The sequence below is a fragment of the Elgaria multicarinata genome, chromosome 7 (genome assembly GCF_023053635.1).
Source record: "Elgaria multicarinata webbii isolate HBS135686 ecotype San Diego chromosome 7, rElgMul1.1.pri, whole genome shotgun sequence".
NCBI classification, from domain to species: domain Eukaryota; kingdom Metazoa; phylum Chordata; class Lepidosauria; order Squamata; family Anguidae; genus Elgaria; species Elgaria multicarinata.
In genome coordinates, this window is record NC_086177.1 from 113155001 (window position 1) to 113173148 (window position 18148).

General features: G+C 48.5%; 2 protein-coding genes across 4 annotated transcripts in view; one reads left to right on the forward strand and one right to left on the reverse strand.

Moving 5' to 3' along the window:
- Positions 1 to 8177, forward strand: part of GFUS (GDP-L-fucose synthase) — a 31444-nt gene extending 23267 nt beyond the window's left edge. For all 3 annotated transcript variants that reach the window (XM_063131191.1, XM_063131192.1, XM_063131193.1), the window contains exons 9-11: positions 621 to 700; positions 2933 to 3032; positions 6541 to 8177. In XM_063131191.1, the coding sequence (XP_062987261.1) occupies positions 621 to 700; positions 2933 to 3032; positions 6541 to 6596 (236 nt within the window). In that variant the 3' untranslated portion in view covers positions 6597 to 8177. The remainder of the gene's footprint in view (positions 1 to 620; positions 701 to 2932; positions 3033 to 6540) is intronic.
- Positions 8178 to 11856: 3679 nt separating this feature from the next.
- LOC134402006 (protein brambleberry-like) overlaps positions 11857 to 18148 on the reverse strand; it is a 28249-nt gene continuing 21957 nt past the window's right edge. The window contains exons 11-13 of the mRNA XM_063131371.1: positions 17932 to 18125; positions 14281 to 14381; positions 11857 to 11992 (exon numbers count right to left, since the gene is read on the reverse strand). Of these exons, the coding sequence (XP_062987441.1) occupies positions 11857 to 11992; positions 14281 to 14381; positions 17932 to 18125 (431 nt within the window). The remainder of the gene's footprint in view (positions 11993 to 14280; positions 14382 to 17931; positions 18126 to 18148) is intronic.

Consider the following 18148-nt stretch of genomic DNA (forward strand, 5'->3'; position numbering starts at 1 on the left):
AAAGTACAGTATCAAAAGCACAACCAGGATAAAACCACACAGCAAAATTGATATAAGATTAAAATACAGAGTTAGAACAGTCAAATTTAAATTTAAGTTAAAATTAAGTGTTAAAATACTGAGATAATAAAAAGGTCTTCAGCTGGCGACGAAAAGAGTACGGTGTAGGCGCCAGGCGGACCTCTCTGGGGAGCTCATTCCACAACCGGGGTGCCACAACAGAGAAGGCCCTCCTCCTAGTAGCCACCTGCCTCAATTCCTTTGGCAGGGACTCACGGAGAAGCCCCTGCCAAAGGATGTACACACACTCTGGCGTCCTTAACCGATTCTCCCACCTTCCTCCCCTGCCCCCTTTCTGCTCCCTTCCTTACCCTCCGTTGAATACACGATTTCTGGATCTGCAGAAGGGGTGTGTGTGTGTTTGTTTGTGTAGGTGTAGGGGGACCAAATACTGAGTGGAGAGAGTGGAAGGGACACCCTTTCCAAACATCCAGGGCCTGTTCATTTGCAGGAGGAAGAGGGTGGGTGGGTGGGTGAGTCAGTCATGGAACTGGCACAGGAGGACACGGGATTTCATAAAAGTTTGCCTTCGTGGTTTTGTTTTGGACCTTTCTCTTTAGTCGGAGAAGAAGACGAAGTCTCCATACGGGAAGCAGCCGAGTGCATCGTGGGGGCCATGGACTTCAAGGGAGAGCTCCTGGTATCCTTGTGCATGAGTTTCCGAGACACTGCGCAATTTCCTCTTCCTCTTCTGTCTTTCTTCGGAGGGCAGCCATGGGCGCCTCTTCAAGTTTCTTCTGCAAAGCCGTTGTTTTCCTGTAGCTGCTGATTGTGGTTGGTTCCGATTGTAGTATTTGTGAGTGGTGGTGGTGGGACTGGGGGGAGGCGTGTTGACCCTTTCTCTTGTATGGTTCTGGAGAGTAAAATTCCCCTGCCTACCACCACCGCCCCTTCCCTTAAAGCAGCTATTTGATCTGTGGGGCAGACATCTACTCCAGCATTCTGTTCTCACCATGGCCAGCCAGCTGTCAACCAGGGACCCACAAGCAGGACATGGTGCAACAGCACCCACCCACCCTACCCATGTTCCCCAGCAACTGGTGCACACAGGGTTACTGCCTTGGATACTGGCACAGAACCATCAGGACCAGTAACTATCGATAGCCTTCTCCTTCAGGAATTTATCTAGCCCCCTATTAAAGCCATCCAAATTGGTCTGTGTCCTGGTGATACAAACAGCGTCTTTTTTGTGGGCAGGGTGGGGTTCATTGAGGAAGGGATGTGAGGGGTTAAAACCCCTTTCCTCTAGCACCTGCCTGAATTGAGCTTTTCCACAGCCACTATTCAAATCTCTCTATATAAAACGCTTAGGAATGTTTTCGTACAGGCTTCAGCTGATACAGGTTGCTAAGCAACAGTAACAATGTGTAACATCAGCTTGGACAGGTTGCTAAGCCCCTCGCCCGACTCCTCTGGGCTTTCCAAGGTAATCCTACCCTCCTTTCTGCCTCTTTGCTCCCACCCCCCACGAAGGGGGCAGGGCCACAGTCCGGAGCATGAGCGAGGCACGGCCGGGGCCCTTGGTGGCTGGGTGGGAGGCCGCTCGCCTGCTGTGAGCCCAGGCCCCAGCCTAACCTCATGCGAGCTGGGCGGGCGGCCCAAGGCTGACAGGAACCCTGGGGAGAGGGGGACACCTGCTCCCTCTCCCCCCGACCTCCCTGCCCCCCAGGTCTGCCAGACGGCGCTGTATCGGCGGCCTTCAAGCAGCCCACGCCCCGTGATGATATTTAATAAACTTTAAGATATGCTACAACGGTGTATGTTATGCCGTGTACAACTAGTTTAAAGAAGAAAGGGCGGCAAGAGGTGCTGTTTGTAGCTCTGCTGCATCATGCCTAGCCGTGCCCTTTAGAGGAGAGGTAGGCAACCGGGTTCCTTCCAGATGTTTCAAACTACAAGGCCCGCAAGTCCAAGCCAGCATAGTCAGTGGTCTGGGATGATGGGAGCTGTCAATGAAAACATCTGGAGGGCACCCGGTTGCCTACGTCCGCTTTAGAGGTTCAGGTTGCTGCCTTGAGCGTACATTCGGAGGCAAACCGCGGTTTATTGCTGCATGAATGTGTGAGGCGAACCTGAGAAGCTGGTCTCGTCTGCCTGTCTCTCTCAGAGAGAGACTGTCACGTGCCCGGCATTTTAAAGCTTTGCTCATATAGGGAATCGTACTCTTCACATTCATTCTGTGAGCCACCTCTGCGGGTTTTTAAAACGCTGCTCTTGCCCTGAACTGCACAGGTTGTTCAGGTATAGCAGGGGGAGGTGTGTGATCGAGTTGTCGTAGCTTCTTGGAGGAGAAGGCTGTCCATGGCTACTGATGGCTGCGTGGTACCTCCAGTATCCGAGGCAGTAAGCCTGTGTGCACCAGTTGCTGGGGAACATGGGTGGGAGGGTGCTGTTGCACCGTGTCCTACTTGTTCATCCCTGGCTGATGGCTGGTTGGCCACTGTGTGAACAGAGCGCTGGAGTAGATGGACCCTCGGTCTCATCCAGCAATAGGTCTCTTCTTAGGTTCTTAGAGGACATGCTTTGCATGCAGAGAAACCTATCCTTCAGTCAATCAAGTTATTGATTAATTGATTGATTGATTGATTGATTTTGCTGGCTTGCGTTTTCTTATGTTGTTTTCTTTTGAATTTTTTTTAAATGGTATTATTTGTTAACTATTTGGTGTGCCTAACAAGTCTTCATAGAATCATAGAATAGCAGAGTTGGAAGGAGCCTACAAGCCATCGAGTCCATCCCCCAAGAAGGCGGGGTAGAAATATATTAAACGAACAAACCTCCATCCCCAAGGGTTAAGGGGTTGTTGAAGACCTCTTGGTGTATTACTTGTGCCCAGGCAAGATCGGAGTTCCTGTCTTTAACCTCTTCCCAGTTTGACACGACAAAGTCGGACGGACAGTTCAAGAAAACCGCCAGCAACAGCAAGCTGAAGCGATACCTCCCGGATTTCAAGTTCACACCGTTCGAGCGAGGTGAGAAACGCAAAGGCCTCGCTGGTGGCAGCTGTCAGACGGGAGGAGCTGCTCAGCGCTCAGTTAAACCGACAGCCCATCTAGCAGACGCTTCGCAAGGTTGCGTCCTTTCCTAGCCCTTCGGCACACAAGGCTTGAACCCCCACAAACAACAATCTCCTAAAGACTGAGCCTAGAAGATTGCAGTGAAGGCTGGTGGTTCTGATAGTGCGGTGAATCCACTCCGGGTTTCAGTCACAGCCAGTCAGAGCTCCTTTAGAATTCCGACCAGCTCTGCCTGAAACTCGGAGCGGATTTACCGCCCCACTGACTTCAGAGCCACCAGCCTCCACTGGGGCCTTGCACATCTGCGCAACAAGCTCCGCATGCGCCTTCCGACCCATCCTTTCTTATGGAGCACCTTGATGCCTTTGTCAGGTATCTGACGAAGCAGGCTGCTGGCGAAAGCACCTTCCGGCCCTAGCAAGCAGTGACCCAGTTCGCACCATCACTGCTACCCACTGTGGCTTGTTGCAGCGTGGTGGGTGGTGGGTTGCAGCGTGGGCTGGGTGGTTTTGGAACATTCAAGCCACAGCTTGACATGTTATCCACACATGGGTGGCAGAGGTTGTTTGAAAGTCCAACAACCTTCAAATAACCCTACCGCAGACTATGGGTTATTTGAGGGTTTGGACAACACGACAAACCATGGCAAGCCCCAAGCAGGGGTTGAATATTCAAAATGGCCGCCTGCCCACGCCTCATCCCACCGTGGCTTAAATAAGCCACAGTGGCCTGTAGTGATTGTGTGAATTGGCCCATAGGCTCTTAACGTGCTGCATATTAACTTAACTTTGCTCCTCAAATGCACCTTTTCTTTCTGCGCTCTGTCAACAACAAACACACACCCTAAGAAAGAAACCCTTCCAGTATAGTACCAGTTAAGAATGAAAACTGGGTTGTGTTCTGGAGAGGACGAGGTAAGAAAAACGCCGCCTGACCAAGTGTGGGGTTGGAGACTAAGGAGTTACTAGCTCTCCAACTGGAACAGGTTCTGGGCTGCAGGTAAACGTAACCATCAGAGTCATTTAGTGGACGGTGTGTCAGGTTCAAATCCCTTCTCAACCGCAAAGTACACAGGGTAGCTTTGGGCCAGTTCCCAGCTCTCGCCTTCGCCTCCCCCTCTGCATTATTGGAAGGGTAACGTTCGTTATAACTTTTGGCTCTGGTGCAGAATATGGGGTGCTTCTGCTTAACGGATGTAAGAGAAATTACTTCGTCAGTTTATGAGCAGAATTTGCGCACTTTGCATCTCCCGAACGGAGGCGCAACCTGTGGGCATCCGTTGGAACCAACCCAGGCTGCTTTTGCTGTTTGCCCAACCAAGGAGAGAATGCATTTGGAAAATGCGTGCGCATTAGGAAAATGTGCGTGGGAAAAAAATCCATACTTTTTGAGAAGTGTGCACAAACAGGCTTTTTATCAATGGGAGAAGGTTGTGTACTTCTGAAGGCGCCCTCAAATATTTTGCAGTTTTCATGTGGAAAGAAAAATGTTCACAATCTGGCACAAATAGGAGTAGGGTTGAGCTTCAAGGTGGCACCGCTATGGGGAGAGCTTCCGCTATGGGGCGGTATACAAATGCAATAAATAACAACAACAACAACAACAACACAGAGAAATTCACTGAGCTGGAGATCCAGGACAAATAAAAGGAAGGACTTCTTCACACAGCGCATAGTTAAATGATGGAACTCACTACCACAAGATGTAGTGAGGGCCACCAATCTGGATGGCTTCAAAATGGGGTTGGATAAGTTCCTGGAGGAGAAGGCTATCCATGGCTACTAGCCCTGATGGTTGTGTGCTATCTCCAGTATTCAAGGCAGTAGGCCTGTGTGCACCAGTTGCTGGGGAACATGGGTGGGAGGGTGCTGTTGCACCATGTCCTGCTTGTTGGTCCCTGGCCGATGGCTGCTTGGCCACTGTGTGAACAGAGTGCTGGACTAGATGGACCCTTGGTCTGATCCAGCAGGGCTCTTCTTATGTTCTTCTGCTAAATTTGAGGTCAGGAGCATGATTCTGCACACACACACTGCGTTTGTACTCTGTCTCTACAGTTCCATCTAGCATTGCTTACACATGTTTCAAGCCTATTTTTGCAACCTCAACAGCAAGAAAAATCTTTCATTCATTCCCCCCCCCCCTTGAAATGAATACTGCTACAGCCAGGAGGCAGAATTCTGTGCCTGGTGTTCGTTTCTGAACTTGCTTGGTGCGACTGTGAAACATCTCCAGGATGGGGGGTGTTCTACCGGTTCTGGATGGGATTGCACTCACCCTGAAGGAGCAGGTTCGTAGCTTGGGGGTTCTTTTAGATCCATCATTGTCACTTGAGGCTCAGGTGACCTCAGTGGCACAGACTGCCTTCTACAAACTCCGGTTGGTGGCCCAGCTACGCCCCTATCTGGACAGGGATAACCTGGCTTCAGTTGTCCATGCTCTGGTAACCTCCAAGTTAGATTACTGCAATGCACTCTACGTAGGGCTGCCTTTGAAGATGGTTCGGAAGCTGCAGCTCGTGCAAAATGCAGCAGCCAGATTGATTTCGGGAACCAGAAGGTTCCACCATATAATACCTGCTCTGGTCCGCTTGCACTGGCTGCCTGTATGTTTCCGAGCCCAATTCAAGGTGCTGGTTTTGACCTATAAAGCCTTACACAGCTTGGGACCACAATACCTGACGGAACGCCTCTCCCGACGTGAATATACCCGGTCACTACGTTCAACATCTAAGGTCCTCCTCTGGGTGCCTACTCCGAGAGAGGCTCGGAGTATGGCAACAAGGGACAGGGCCTTTTCGGTGGTGGCCCCCAGACTATGGAACGATCTCCCTGACGAGGCTCGCCTGGCGCCAACGCTGCTATCTTTCCGGCGCCAGGTTAGATTTTCCTCTTTGCCCAGGCATATGGCGGCACATCTTAATCACCCACATGTTTAAGTTTTTTTTAACGGTTTTTAATGCTTTATGTGTGTATGTTCTGTGTTTTAAAATTTTAAATTTTGTATACTCGTTTTTATCTTAATTTTAGAATTTCTGTAAACCGCCCAGAGTGCCCTGGCTATGGGAGCGGTATATAAGTGCAATAAAATAAATAAATAAATAAATCGCCGAACATTTGCCCAGAAATAGCTAAATTCTGCACTCGGACCTCTACCGTGCAAGTTGTGTAATTTATTTTGTTTTCCTGAAGCTGGTAGGGGAGCAGTGGGGAATACACGCTTCCCCCTCTATGCCCCTGGGACATCTTCCTAGATGTAGAGGCTTGGTTTACCTGTTTTCAAGCTTAACACCATAGAAGATGGAAAACGTAATTTTCTAGAATTGAGATTCTGAGGGAGCCAATTTTTAGCACCTGATGAAGGCTCAGTGTGCGTAGAAAAGTGACCATCTCTCTCAGCAAAAAGACACACACCCTCCCCCATATATGGATTTCCTTGGTTCTTATTTTTCCTCTCTCTCCTGCAGCTGTGAAAGAAACCTGTGACTGGTTCTGCACCAACTATGACATTGCCAGGAAATGACAAGAGCGGTCGAACGTTGGCCATTGCTGCTCTCTGCAACTTTGCATCAATCTCAGGTTGTCTTTTGCTGGAGCCAAGAATGAGAATAAAAGTCCCAGGAGGGGGTGCCGGAACAGCGTAGAAGCCGCGCTTTTTCTGAATCAGCCGGTAAATCTTTGAAAATGGGGCAGCTTCTATATTCATGCATTTAGGGGGTGGTGGTGGTGGTGCTACGGTTTTCATGTTTTAAGCAATCATTTTGAAGACTTTGCCGTGAGGCTGGCGGACATCGTGGAACAAAGGGATCAAGTCCTTCGCTCAACCTCCGTTTTTTACACATCGCACACTGTTCCTCCGTCCCGTTTCGTAACGCCAGGGCCCTGGTTCTGGAAGCAAAGTGCTATTCTGCCCAAATCACCTTGTGTTTGGGGAAAGAGACAATTACCCACCACAGACACTTGCGTGCTTATAGGAACCGTTTTAGCAGGAAAAGACTTCTCTGAAAGTGCAGCGACTCGCACCCCGCCATCCCTGCGTGATCCTTCTCCAGCCCTCAAAACAAACACTTGAAGAAGTATTTCAACATTCCTCCAACTAGATCAGGGCCGAGTCACTTGTAGACGTCCAGGTTTTTGGCCTACAATTTCGTGAGTGCTTGTGAGCATAGCTGATGGTGGGATTGGTAGGCCAGAACATATGGAGGGCCACAGGTTGGCCGCCTTTTGTTTAGATCAGCCTTCCTCAACCTGGGGCGCTCCAGAAGTGTTGGACTACAACTCCCAGAATGCCCCAGCCAGATGGCTGGGGCATTCTGGGAGATGCAGTCCAACATATCTGGAGCGCCCCAGGTTGAGGAAGGCTGGTTTAGATGGACACAGGTGAGGGGATAGAGCAGAACCTCTGCAGGCAGGAAGTGACATCACCTCCAGCAAAAATGACAGCAAGGGGCAGTTGTAGGTCCTGGAGCTGCAGTTCCACTTTCTGAGGGTTTCGTAACACTACCTAATCACACATGGCACTAAAGTCAGAACCTGGGTTAACCTCTCAAGATTCAATTTTAGGGAGGCCTTATGCAAAGATATAAATGTTCGTTTTTTGTTTGCAGGCAATTAGATGTCAAGAACTCATAGTACTGGATAAAGGCAACAGGCAGAACTCTTTCCATTCAGTCAGTGGCTTTATTTAAACTGTCTATAGCTTGTTTCACTTTTGGCTTACAGCTGTCCTTGAGCCAAGACTGTCCAAGAATCCACCCTAATCAAACTCTTCAACAAATCAGGTCTTTCTTGCTACTGCGGTTTGCTTCCAACACAGAAAGAACTATTTTTTGCCTGCTGTGCTCGACAGCTATTAAGACGATATTCTGGGGCTGACATTATATGAATTTCCCTCTGAAAATTAGTGCTTTATTTGCATTAATTGATTCTGTAATTTCCATGAGAGTATATTTTAGGGATGTGCTCCGCTTCTAATCGGACGGTGAATTAGAAGCGGAGCGGGGTGCTTCGCCTCCCCTTAAGGCGGAGGCGAAGAGGATTGGGGGGCCGGCGGAGCGTGGCGAAGAGGATCGAGGTGAAGGCGGATCCTTCGCCTCGATCAGGAGCTCCGCCGGAAAGGTAAGTGGGGTTTACCGGGCCCTGCCGCTGTCGCTGTCACCCATGCGGTGACAGCGGCAGGGCCCGGTAAACCCCCCTCCTCTCCCTTACCTGCCTCCGTCCGCGGTCCGTAGGCTTCTTCAATTGAGCCCGCGGTTCAACCAGGAAGTCTAGGCCGCACTTGCGGCCCAGACTTCCTGGTTGAACCGCAGGCAAAATTGAAGAAGCCTACGGACCGCGGACGGAGGCAGGTAAGGCCGCCCTCCCCCTTGGTCCCTTACCGGGCTCTGCCACCGTCGCCGCACGGGCGACGGCGGCAGGGACCGGTAACCCCCCCCCCCCGCCCTCCTCTCCTGGCCTTACCTGGCACCACTCCCCTCCACTGCGGAGCTCCGATTCGGAGCCAGAGCTCCGCGGCGAAGAGGAGCGGAGTATGGGCGGCGCGGAGCGGGCAGATCCGAAATTTTCGGATCGGCCCGCGGAGCGGGGGGTCCGTGCACACCCCTAGTATATTTGGGCCAAGTAGTCCAGGCAGGATTTCTCAACTTGGGGAAGAGCTGATAGGATGCACAGCCTCTAGCTAGGATGTCTTTAAAATGTTCAGACAGTTTCATCTCATGAATTAATCAGGATTGTCAATCAGCACTTCTGCACATTTTCTATGTAAAAGTTTTGCTTCTCCTTTGTACATGGTTGGATAAGATATTAAAGGTTGGAATTACTCACTACTACTCTTTGCTGCATTGTCAACCCTGAATCATGCACGTGTTTCATTTACATAAGACTTAATATTAGAATTTAATTAACAGAGACCCTGTTCACAAGCGCTAATAGCAGCGCTTGGTTAACCACAGAGGCCTGACAGACAACACACTAAGCCATGGTTTGGGCTGTTAACCCTTTTGCAGGGCATGATTAGTGAAAGTGGCTAAACTGTGGTTATGTAGCCACCATGGCTAGGGAAAATGCTTAACCATCATGGCTTAATCTGAACAGGCTATAGGAAAAAGAGGCGACTAGGTCTGGTGCGATGAATTCTCAAAAAGGTTTCGTTATTTTTCTTATACGAAATATAAAAAACATTCTAAACTGTTCTAAAACATTCTAAAGTCAAACTGTTGGGGCAAACTGACACAGAACAGTTTGACTGCTGAAAGAGAAAGAATGAATACGACTGCGATCTTGTAAAAAAATATATCAATAAGGTTTTGAATTTATAATTACTTAAAAAAGTAATTCATTTCATTGCGCAGCTCCTGATGAAGGATCCACAAGATCCGAAACGTTGAGCATTGTACAAGTTTGATTTAAAGTTTTTAGGGAAAAAGTTATATTTCGTATAAGAAAAATAAAGAAACCTTTTTGAGATTTCATCGCACCAGAGCTACTTGCCTCTTTTTCCTATAGCCTTTTTGTGGTGCTTTCCCCCTCTTTTTTCACAACATTAGAATCATAGAATAACAGAGTTGGAAGGGGCCTACAAGGCCATCAAGTAAAACCCCCTACTCAATGCAGGAATCCACCCTAAAGCATCCCTGAAAGATGGTTCTCCAGCTGCCTCTTGAAGGCCTCTAGTGTGGGAGAGCCCACCACCTCCCTAGGTAACTGGTTCCATTGTCGTACTGCTCTAACAGTCAGGAAGTTTTTCCTGATGTCCAGCCGGACTGGCTTCCTTTAACTTGAGCCCGTTATTCCATGTCCTGCACTCTGGGAGGATCGAGAAGAGAACCTGGCCCTCCTCTGTGACAAGCTTTCAAGTCCTTGAAGAGAGCAGTCATGTCTCCTCTCAGCCTTCTCTTCTCCAGGCTAAACATGCCCAGTTCTTTCAGTCTCTCTTCATAGGGCTTTGTTTCCAGACCCCTGATCATCCTGGTTGCCCTCCTCTGAACAGGAGGATTTGAATGGGAACTTCATCCCAATGTGTCACCTTTGCTCTTGACCAGTTCCACTGGACATCTTCCACTATAACCTAGTAATTTTTGGTCTGCTCCCAGACCCAGGATCATTTTACACCAAGTCCCAGCTTTTACGAGACAGAATATTAGTAGTAAATACTCCCATCAGAAACGAATCTACCTTTTCTGTCCAAGAGACATCCTGCTTCAACCCAATATAAACTATCAAAAAGAAGGCAGTCGTGTGAACGATTCAATATATACAAAGTGCCCAAAGCACACAACTACACAATATACATACAGTGATAAATAGTAACAAATAACCTTATTTATTTACAATATATCACTGATGCATATCAGCTGCACGGTCATTGATGGCCAACTACCATTTTTCCAACAAAACTGCGTAAGAAAAGTGCTCCCAAATAGTAGTCACTTTACAATAATTACTACTTTCATATATACCAAATCACAGTCACGATTAATTAACATGACACAGTGCTAATCATTATTATTAGCACTGTGTGTCATGTTAAATAATTGTGACTGATTTGGTATATTATATATGAAAATAATTATTGTAAAGTGACTACTATTTGGGAGCACTTTTCTTACACAGTTTTGTTGGACAAATGGTAGTTGGCCATCAATGACCGTGCAGCTGATATGCATCAGTGATATATTGTAAATAAATAAGGTTATTTGTTACTATTCATCACTGTATGTATACTGTGTAGTGTGTGCTTTGGGCACTTTGTATATATTGAATCAACCCAATATAAAGCCTTGATATGCATAAATAAATATGAATTTAAGATCATAGAATAGCAGAGTTGAAAGGGGCCTACAAGGCCATTGAATCCAATCCCCTGCTCAACGCAGGAATCCACCCTAAAGCATCCCTGACAGATGGTTGTCCAGCTGCCTCTTGAAGGCCTCTAGTGTGAGAGAGCCCACAACCTCTCTAGGTAACTGATTCCATTGTCGCACTGCTCTAACAGTCAGGAAGTTTTTCCTGAAGTTTTTCCTGATGCACAATACAAGCTTCTCAGATCTTATACAGGAAAGCCAAAAGGCTGTCGACCTCTTTGTTGCAATGCACTTTGGTTATACAGGTATTGGTATGAAACATGGACAGCGAACTTGTACAGCAAAACACCCGGAGGGCCATGTGTTGCCCACCCCCTGGTATAGAAGAAAAACGCCAGTTTTAACTCAAAACACATTTATTAAGTGTGCACACAGCAAGTTTCACATTTTTAAAAGTAGCCAGTACAAAATCTGGTTAAGGGCATCTTTTGGCTCATGAGCTCGTCACTGGTGGATAAGGCAAGGGCCCTTTTCCACGCAGCAAGAGAGTTGTGTTTGTGTGTTCAGCTCGATGAAATGATACCCAAGAGCAGTTAGAGATGAAAAACACCCACGATAAGAAAATCTGGCTTTCTAGAAAGTGACAGTGGACTCAGGGAAGTGGCTTCAATTTGGGAATCCTTCGCCTTCCAGACATTTTTCTTTTACTTCATCCAGGCTGGAAAGTCAGAACAAAAGGTTTATGGTTTTAATTAGATGGCTGAAAATGACACTGTCCCTCAAGGAAGATGAACTTGACCCAAAGGAACGAGGTTGCCATTTCTTCATCTGGAAGCATAGTGATATAAAACCAAGTGTCATTTTGTTTTAAAAAGTATTCTCCCCAAAAGTGAGAAATAGGAAGAATACCCCAAACAGCTCGAAGCCCACCAATTCCAAGATCCATCCATTGAGAAAAAAGGAAAACCTGGAAAGCGCCAATTAGCTGGTGTAGGAGACCTGACCAGAAGCATGAACGTGGCAGAATGTGTGGCCCGGGACGGACTTTTTCCTGCATGGCTGTCCGGTCCTGGTGACTCCTCGGCAGAGTGGCCTTGGAGAGGCTGAACAGCTGGACCTGAAATGAGAGCAGGGGCCAATGGTGGATTATGTGCCTGGGTGCGTATGCACAGTCAACAAACCTAGATTTGGGATAAACTGGGGGCTAGTTTCATCCCTTGGAACTCTTCCCAAACCATTTCTGTATGTTATGTATCATTCCAAGGGATGTTTTCACTGATTAGAATCATAGAATAGTAGAGTTGGAAGGAGCCTGTAAGGCCATTGAGTCCAGCCCTCTGCTCAGTGCAAGAATCCACCCTAAAACATACCTGACAGATGCTGCCTCTTGAAGGCCTCCAGTGTGGGAGAGCCCACAACCTCCCTAGGTAGCTGATTCCACCGTCGCACTGCTCTAACAGTCAGGAAGTTTTTCCTGATGTCCAGCCGGAATCTGGCTTCCTTTAACTTGAGCCCGTTATTCCGTGTCCTGCACTCTGGGAGGATCGAGAAGAGATCCTGGCCCTCTTCTGTGTGACAATCTTTTAAGTCTTTGAAGCATCCCTGACAGATGGTTGTCCAGCTGCCTCTTGAAGGCCTCCAGTGTGGGAGAGCCCACAACCTCCCTAGGTAACTGATTCCATTGTCATACTGCTCTAACAGTCAAGAATTTTTTCCTGAAGTCCAGCTGGAATCTGGCTTCCTGTAACTTGATCCCATTATTCCATGTCCTGCACTCTGGGAGGATCGAGAAGAGATCCTGGCCCTCCTCTGTGGGACAACCTTTCAAGTATTTGAGGAGTGCTCTCATGTCTCCCCTCAATCTTCTCTTCTCCAGGCTAGTGGGCCTTAAAACCATTTGTAGAATTGGAATGCTGAAAGCAACCTTTGTCCATCTTCTATTTATTTATTAAATCATTTGTATCCTGCAAATCCAAGAACTCTTCACCCCATGTTGTCCATCTCCTATAACCTAATGCAGCCTATGCTCCTGATATGTTGGACTCCAATTCCCATCATGGCTGGCTGGGGGGGATGCTGGGTGTTGTAGCCCAACACATCCAGGGGGCACCAGGTTGAGAGCAGGCTGTCCTAATTCTTTACGGTTTTGTTTTCTACCTGCTCCTAGATCTGTGTGTATAGAAGCAGTCCACTTTTGTACAAGTGGAGCACTCCCTTCAAGTCAGGAGGAGATGATGGCTCACCTGCCTGGCCCAAAGAAACAGCCGCTTCACCGCACCCCCACCCCTGGTGAGGTTTAGCTCCAGCCTCAAACGGAGATGATCTCGCCCTCACCATATTGAATGAAATAGGCGAGTTCCTTCTGTAAACATGATTTCGTTTGAAATCCATGCCGTCTAACATGGCAGGCCACCAGAGCTGTTCCCTGAAATTCTCAACAGCTGTTTTAAAGCGGGGGAAAGCAGTTGGCCCTGAGCTGTTCCCGCTCCACCGCAGAGGAGTTCAGGGGCTACACAGCCAGTCGAATCTCTGCCTGCAACTGAGCTGGTCTGTTGTGAGCACTTTGCAAGCAGCAGGCACATTTCTTCCCTGGAAACAGCCGTTGTGCACGTTCGTAGTGGCACGGGCAAGAGCTCCAGATGCACCTGGGAAGCTGCTGAAGCAGCATAGGGACACCTGGGCATGGCGATTCCTCAATGCCCCACCGTCTCCCAACAATTTAGCCCACCACTACTGACCTTCCTTTGCAATGTGCCACCACACAGGGCAGCTGCTTGCACTCTGTGGGGCATTCTCAGGTCAGGTGGAGCAGCCGCATGGTCCAAGACACCTGGCCAGGACCCCACACAAACTAGAGGAGCAGCCAAGAAGATGCACCCCACCTCTCGGGGATCTTCAGCCTGTCTGGGGCAGACGCGCAGGGGTTGCCTGATGGTAGGCAGCCTAAAAACCACTGGTTTTAGTGATATATTCCAGCCTTCCCAACGTGGTGCCTTCAGGTGTGTTGGACTACAATTCCCAGCATGGCCAACGATCGGGAATCCTGGGAGATGTAGCCCAAAATATCTAAAGGATGGGGGAGGGGGGGAGCTAATGCAGACCAACCTAGAATTTGTTGAAATTTTGCAAGGAAGAGAAGATTGCATTCCGCTTTCCCCACAAAAGTGAAGAACTGCCATGCTAGGTCTGAGTAGATGTCCATCTAACCCAGCCCACTGTCTCCAACCCTGGCCAGCCAGATGCCTTGGTTCTCAGGAGATAATTAAGCGGAGCTGCCTTATTCAGAGGCAGGCTATCTTGACCAAGCACCATCGATGCCGCTCAAGACATAAATGAACTTCTTTCACTGGAAAGCGAAGGAAGGGTCCTCGATTGGCCCCATAAAAGGAAAGACTCTATACTTACACATCACTGACCATGGACTCATTTGGGGAACAGTCCCTTGAGTTGGGAAAGGGGTTGAAGGCTGAGCCCAGGTGGTGCTGAGGGAATCTCTCCAAGGTGGCCTGTAGGGAAAGCAAAGCGAAACCCAGAGATTCAGGCGGGAGAGAGGCTTTCTGGGCGAGGAAGAGAGCAGCTCAGGACTGCCCCATCTCGGGCGCCAAAGCTCAGCTTTGCCTGCAATGCTGCACCTGTCCTGCACCCGTGTCAAGCCCCGCAGGTGGGCAGAGACAAGACAAACGGAAGGCTGGCATTTGTGGGGGTCTGACCAAAGGACCCCAATACTCATATATATTGGAGGAAGAAAGAGAGGGAGTCAAACGGGGTGTATGGAGTGTGAGTGTGGATGTTCCCAATGGAGTCACACCATGAAGATGATTGGTGGGAGATTCAGGACAAATAAAAGGAAGGACTTCTTCACAGAGCGCATAGTTAAACCATGGGATTCCCTTCCACAAGATGTCATGACGGCCACCAATTTGGATGGCTTTATTATTATTAAGAGCCTTGTGTGGTGCAGAGTGGTAAGCGGCAGTTACTGCAGCCGAAACTCTCCCTACGGCCTGAGTTCAATCCCAGCGGAAGCTGGTTCTCAGGCAGCCGGCTCGGGTCAACTCAGCCTTCCATCCTTCTGAGGTCAGTAAAATGAGTACCCAGCTAGCTGGGGGAAAGGTAACCACAACTGGCGAAGGCCATGGCAAACCACCCCGCTACAAAGTCCGCCAAGAAAATGTCAGTGAAAGCAGGCGTCCCTCTAGGGGTCAGCAATGACTCAAGTGCTTTCACGAGAGGTTCCTTTCCTTTCCTATTATTATTATTATTTATTGCATTTATATACCGCCCCATAGCTGTATTTTTGTGAACCGCCCAGAGAGCTTCGGCTATTGGGCGGTATAAAAATGTAATAAATAAATAAATAAATAAATAAATAAAATAGCCGAAGCGCTCTGGGCGGTTTACAGAAGTTAAAAACAGCGGACATTAAAAACAAATATACACAATTTTAAACCATAAAAAACATAAAATACAAACAAAAACAGACTATCTGTTTAAAACAACTATTCTTGGGTCAGTTAAAAATGTTATTAAATGCTGTTAAATGTCTGGGAAAAGAGAAAAGTCTTGAACTGATGCCAAAAAGATAACAATTTTGGCGCCAGGTGAGCCTCGTCATGGAGACCATTCCACAATTGAGGGGCCACCACTGAAAAGGCCCTCTCCCTTGTTGCCATTCTCCGAGCTTCAGGCGGGAGGGGGTTGGATAAATTCCTGGAAGAAGATGAAGCTATCAATGGCTACATGCTACCACTAGTATCAGGGGCGGTACGCCTATGTACCCCAGTTGCTGGGGAACATGGGTGGGAGGTTGTTACTGCAGTCGTGTTCTGCTTGTGGATTTCCCACTTGGGCACGTGTTTGTTCACCAAGCAAACAGAACGCTGGACAAGAGAGGCTTTGGGTCTGATTCTGCGCAATTTATGTTCTCAACCCAACTCAGAGCAGTTCAAAGGATTTGTTTACCTGTCATGGAATTGTCATCTCTGGCGGAGGCTCTAAGATCTCAGTCAGAGGAGGGAATTACCCATCACATGTGAACCACCCAGAGAGCTTTGGCTATGGGGCGGTATATAAATTTAATAAAATAAGTAAACTGATCCTTTTTTTAACTGGAGATGCTGCAACTGAACTGGGGACCTTCCACTTGGAAAACAGACTTCGCATCTCCAGGAAATGGTGCGAATAAGGATAACTGTGACAACAAGGGGTGGGTGGCTGTCTACATGTCGCAACATTGGAAGTTGATTGGCTCAAAAGCTCACAGTATTGCTGCTGTAATGCAAAATCGGAAAAGAATTGGGCGAGGCTGCAGTGCTGTGCTGAAAACAACAGGATGAAATTTAATAGGGATAAATGCCAAGTTCTACATCTAGGAAATAGAAACCAAATGCACAGTTACAAGATGGGGGATACTTGGCTCAGCAATACTACAAACGAGAAGGATCTTGGAATTGTTGTAGATCACAAGCTGAGTATGAGCCAACAGTGCGATATGGCTGCAAGAAAGGTAAATGCTATTTTGGGCTGCATTAGTAGAAGTATAGCTTCCAAATCACGTGAGGTACTGGTTCCTCTCTATTCTACTGTAGTTAGGCCTCATCTAGAGTACTGTGTCCAGTTCTGGGTTCCACAATTCAAGAAGGATGCAGACAAGCTGGAGCGTGTTCAGAGGAGGGCAACCAGGATGATCAGGGGTCTGGAAACAAAGCCCTATGAAGAGAGACTGAAAGAACTGGGCATGTTTAGCCTGGAGAAGAGAAGATGGAGGGGAGACAGGATAGCACTCTTCAAATACTTCAAAGGTTGTCACACAGAGGAGGGCCAGGATCTCTTCTCAATCCTCCCAGAGTGCAGGACACGGAATAACGGGCTCAAGTTAAAGGAAGCCAGATTCCAGCTGGACATCAGGAACAACTTCCTGACTATTAGAGCAGTACGACAATGGAACCAGTTACCTAGGGAGGTTGTGGGCTCTCCCACACTAGAGGCCTTCAAGAGGCAGCTGGACAGTCATCTGTCAGGGATGCTTTAGGGTGGATTCCTGCATTGAGCAGGGGGTTGGACTCGATGGCCTTGTAGGCCCCTTCCAACTCTGCTTTTCTATGATTCTATGAGGCAGGAGGGAGCATGAACTATCCAGCTAGGAAAAGTCACAGTGCCGGCTGCTGTTTCCTTAGTCAAGCGGCACCCTGCCTTGTGTTCCTGCGCTCACGCCCACTGGATAACCGGAATGGAAGCCGGAGCGCGTGTGTCTATATGCTCTGAAACGATGCGGTGGCCTCAGAGAAAAGGTAAAATTCGTGGTAAATCGGCACTTTGAAAACGTTCGTGGGGAAAAGCCTGACGTGGCTGTGAGTTGGCAGTTGTGTCATATAAACCACACAGCACAGAACTGGAGTATTGTGTCCAGTTCTGGGCTCCACAATTCAAGAAGGATGCAGACAAGCTGGAGGGGGTTCAGAGGAGGGCAACCAGGATGATCAAGGGTCTGGAAACAAAGCCCTATGAAGAGAGACTGAGACAACTGGGCATGTTTAGCCTGGAGAAGAGAAGACTGAGGGGAGACATGAGAGCACTCTTCAAATACTTAAAAGGTTGTCACACAGAGGAGGGCCAAGATCTCTTCTCGATCATCCCGGAGTGCAGGACACGGAATAACGGGCTCAAGTTACAGTAAAATTCATGGTAAATCAGCACTTTGAAAACATTCGTGGGGAAAAGCCTGACGTGGCTGAGCTGGCAGTTGCATCATATAAACCGCACAGCACTACTGCACAGCCATTATGGGATTAATAGAACATAGAGATACCCCCACTCCAGGGACAGTTGACATGAACCCATCTCCTCCTGCCTGTCACGTTCTTTCAGCCTGGGAAAGGAAGGAGAAAATATGCCTGGACAACTAAAGGGAAGTGGAACAACATGAGCCTCCACCCAACTGCAAAGGCCCAGCAATTCCCCAAGTTGGACTGACACCGCTCTGAAAAGCTGACACTTCCACCTCAAACGGCACATGCGCAGGCCGGAGTTCTCCCACCCTGACCTCAGCACGCGTACCAGTCTTTCAGACATCTCCTGTCTTGTGGAGCGGATGAAACTGAGGCGGCGCAGGTTCATGGCGTGGGCGGGGTGACCCCGGGAAGGCTTCCAGCCGGCCGCAGACAGCACTGTGCCCTCCTGCACGCTTCTCTGGGGAGAAGGAAGGATGTCTGCCCTGTTCTCTGGGGATTCTCTTCCCAGGTGAGATCCATCTGCAACACAAAACAGCGATGAC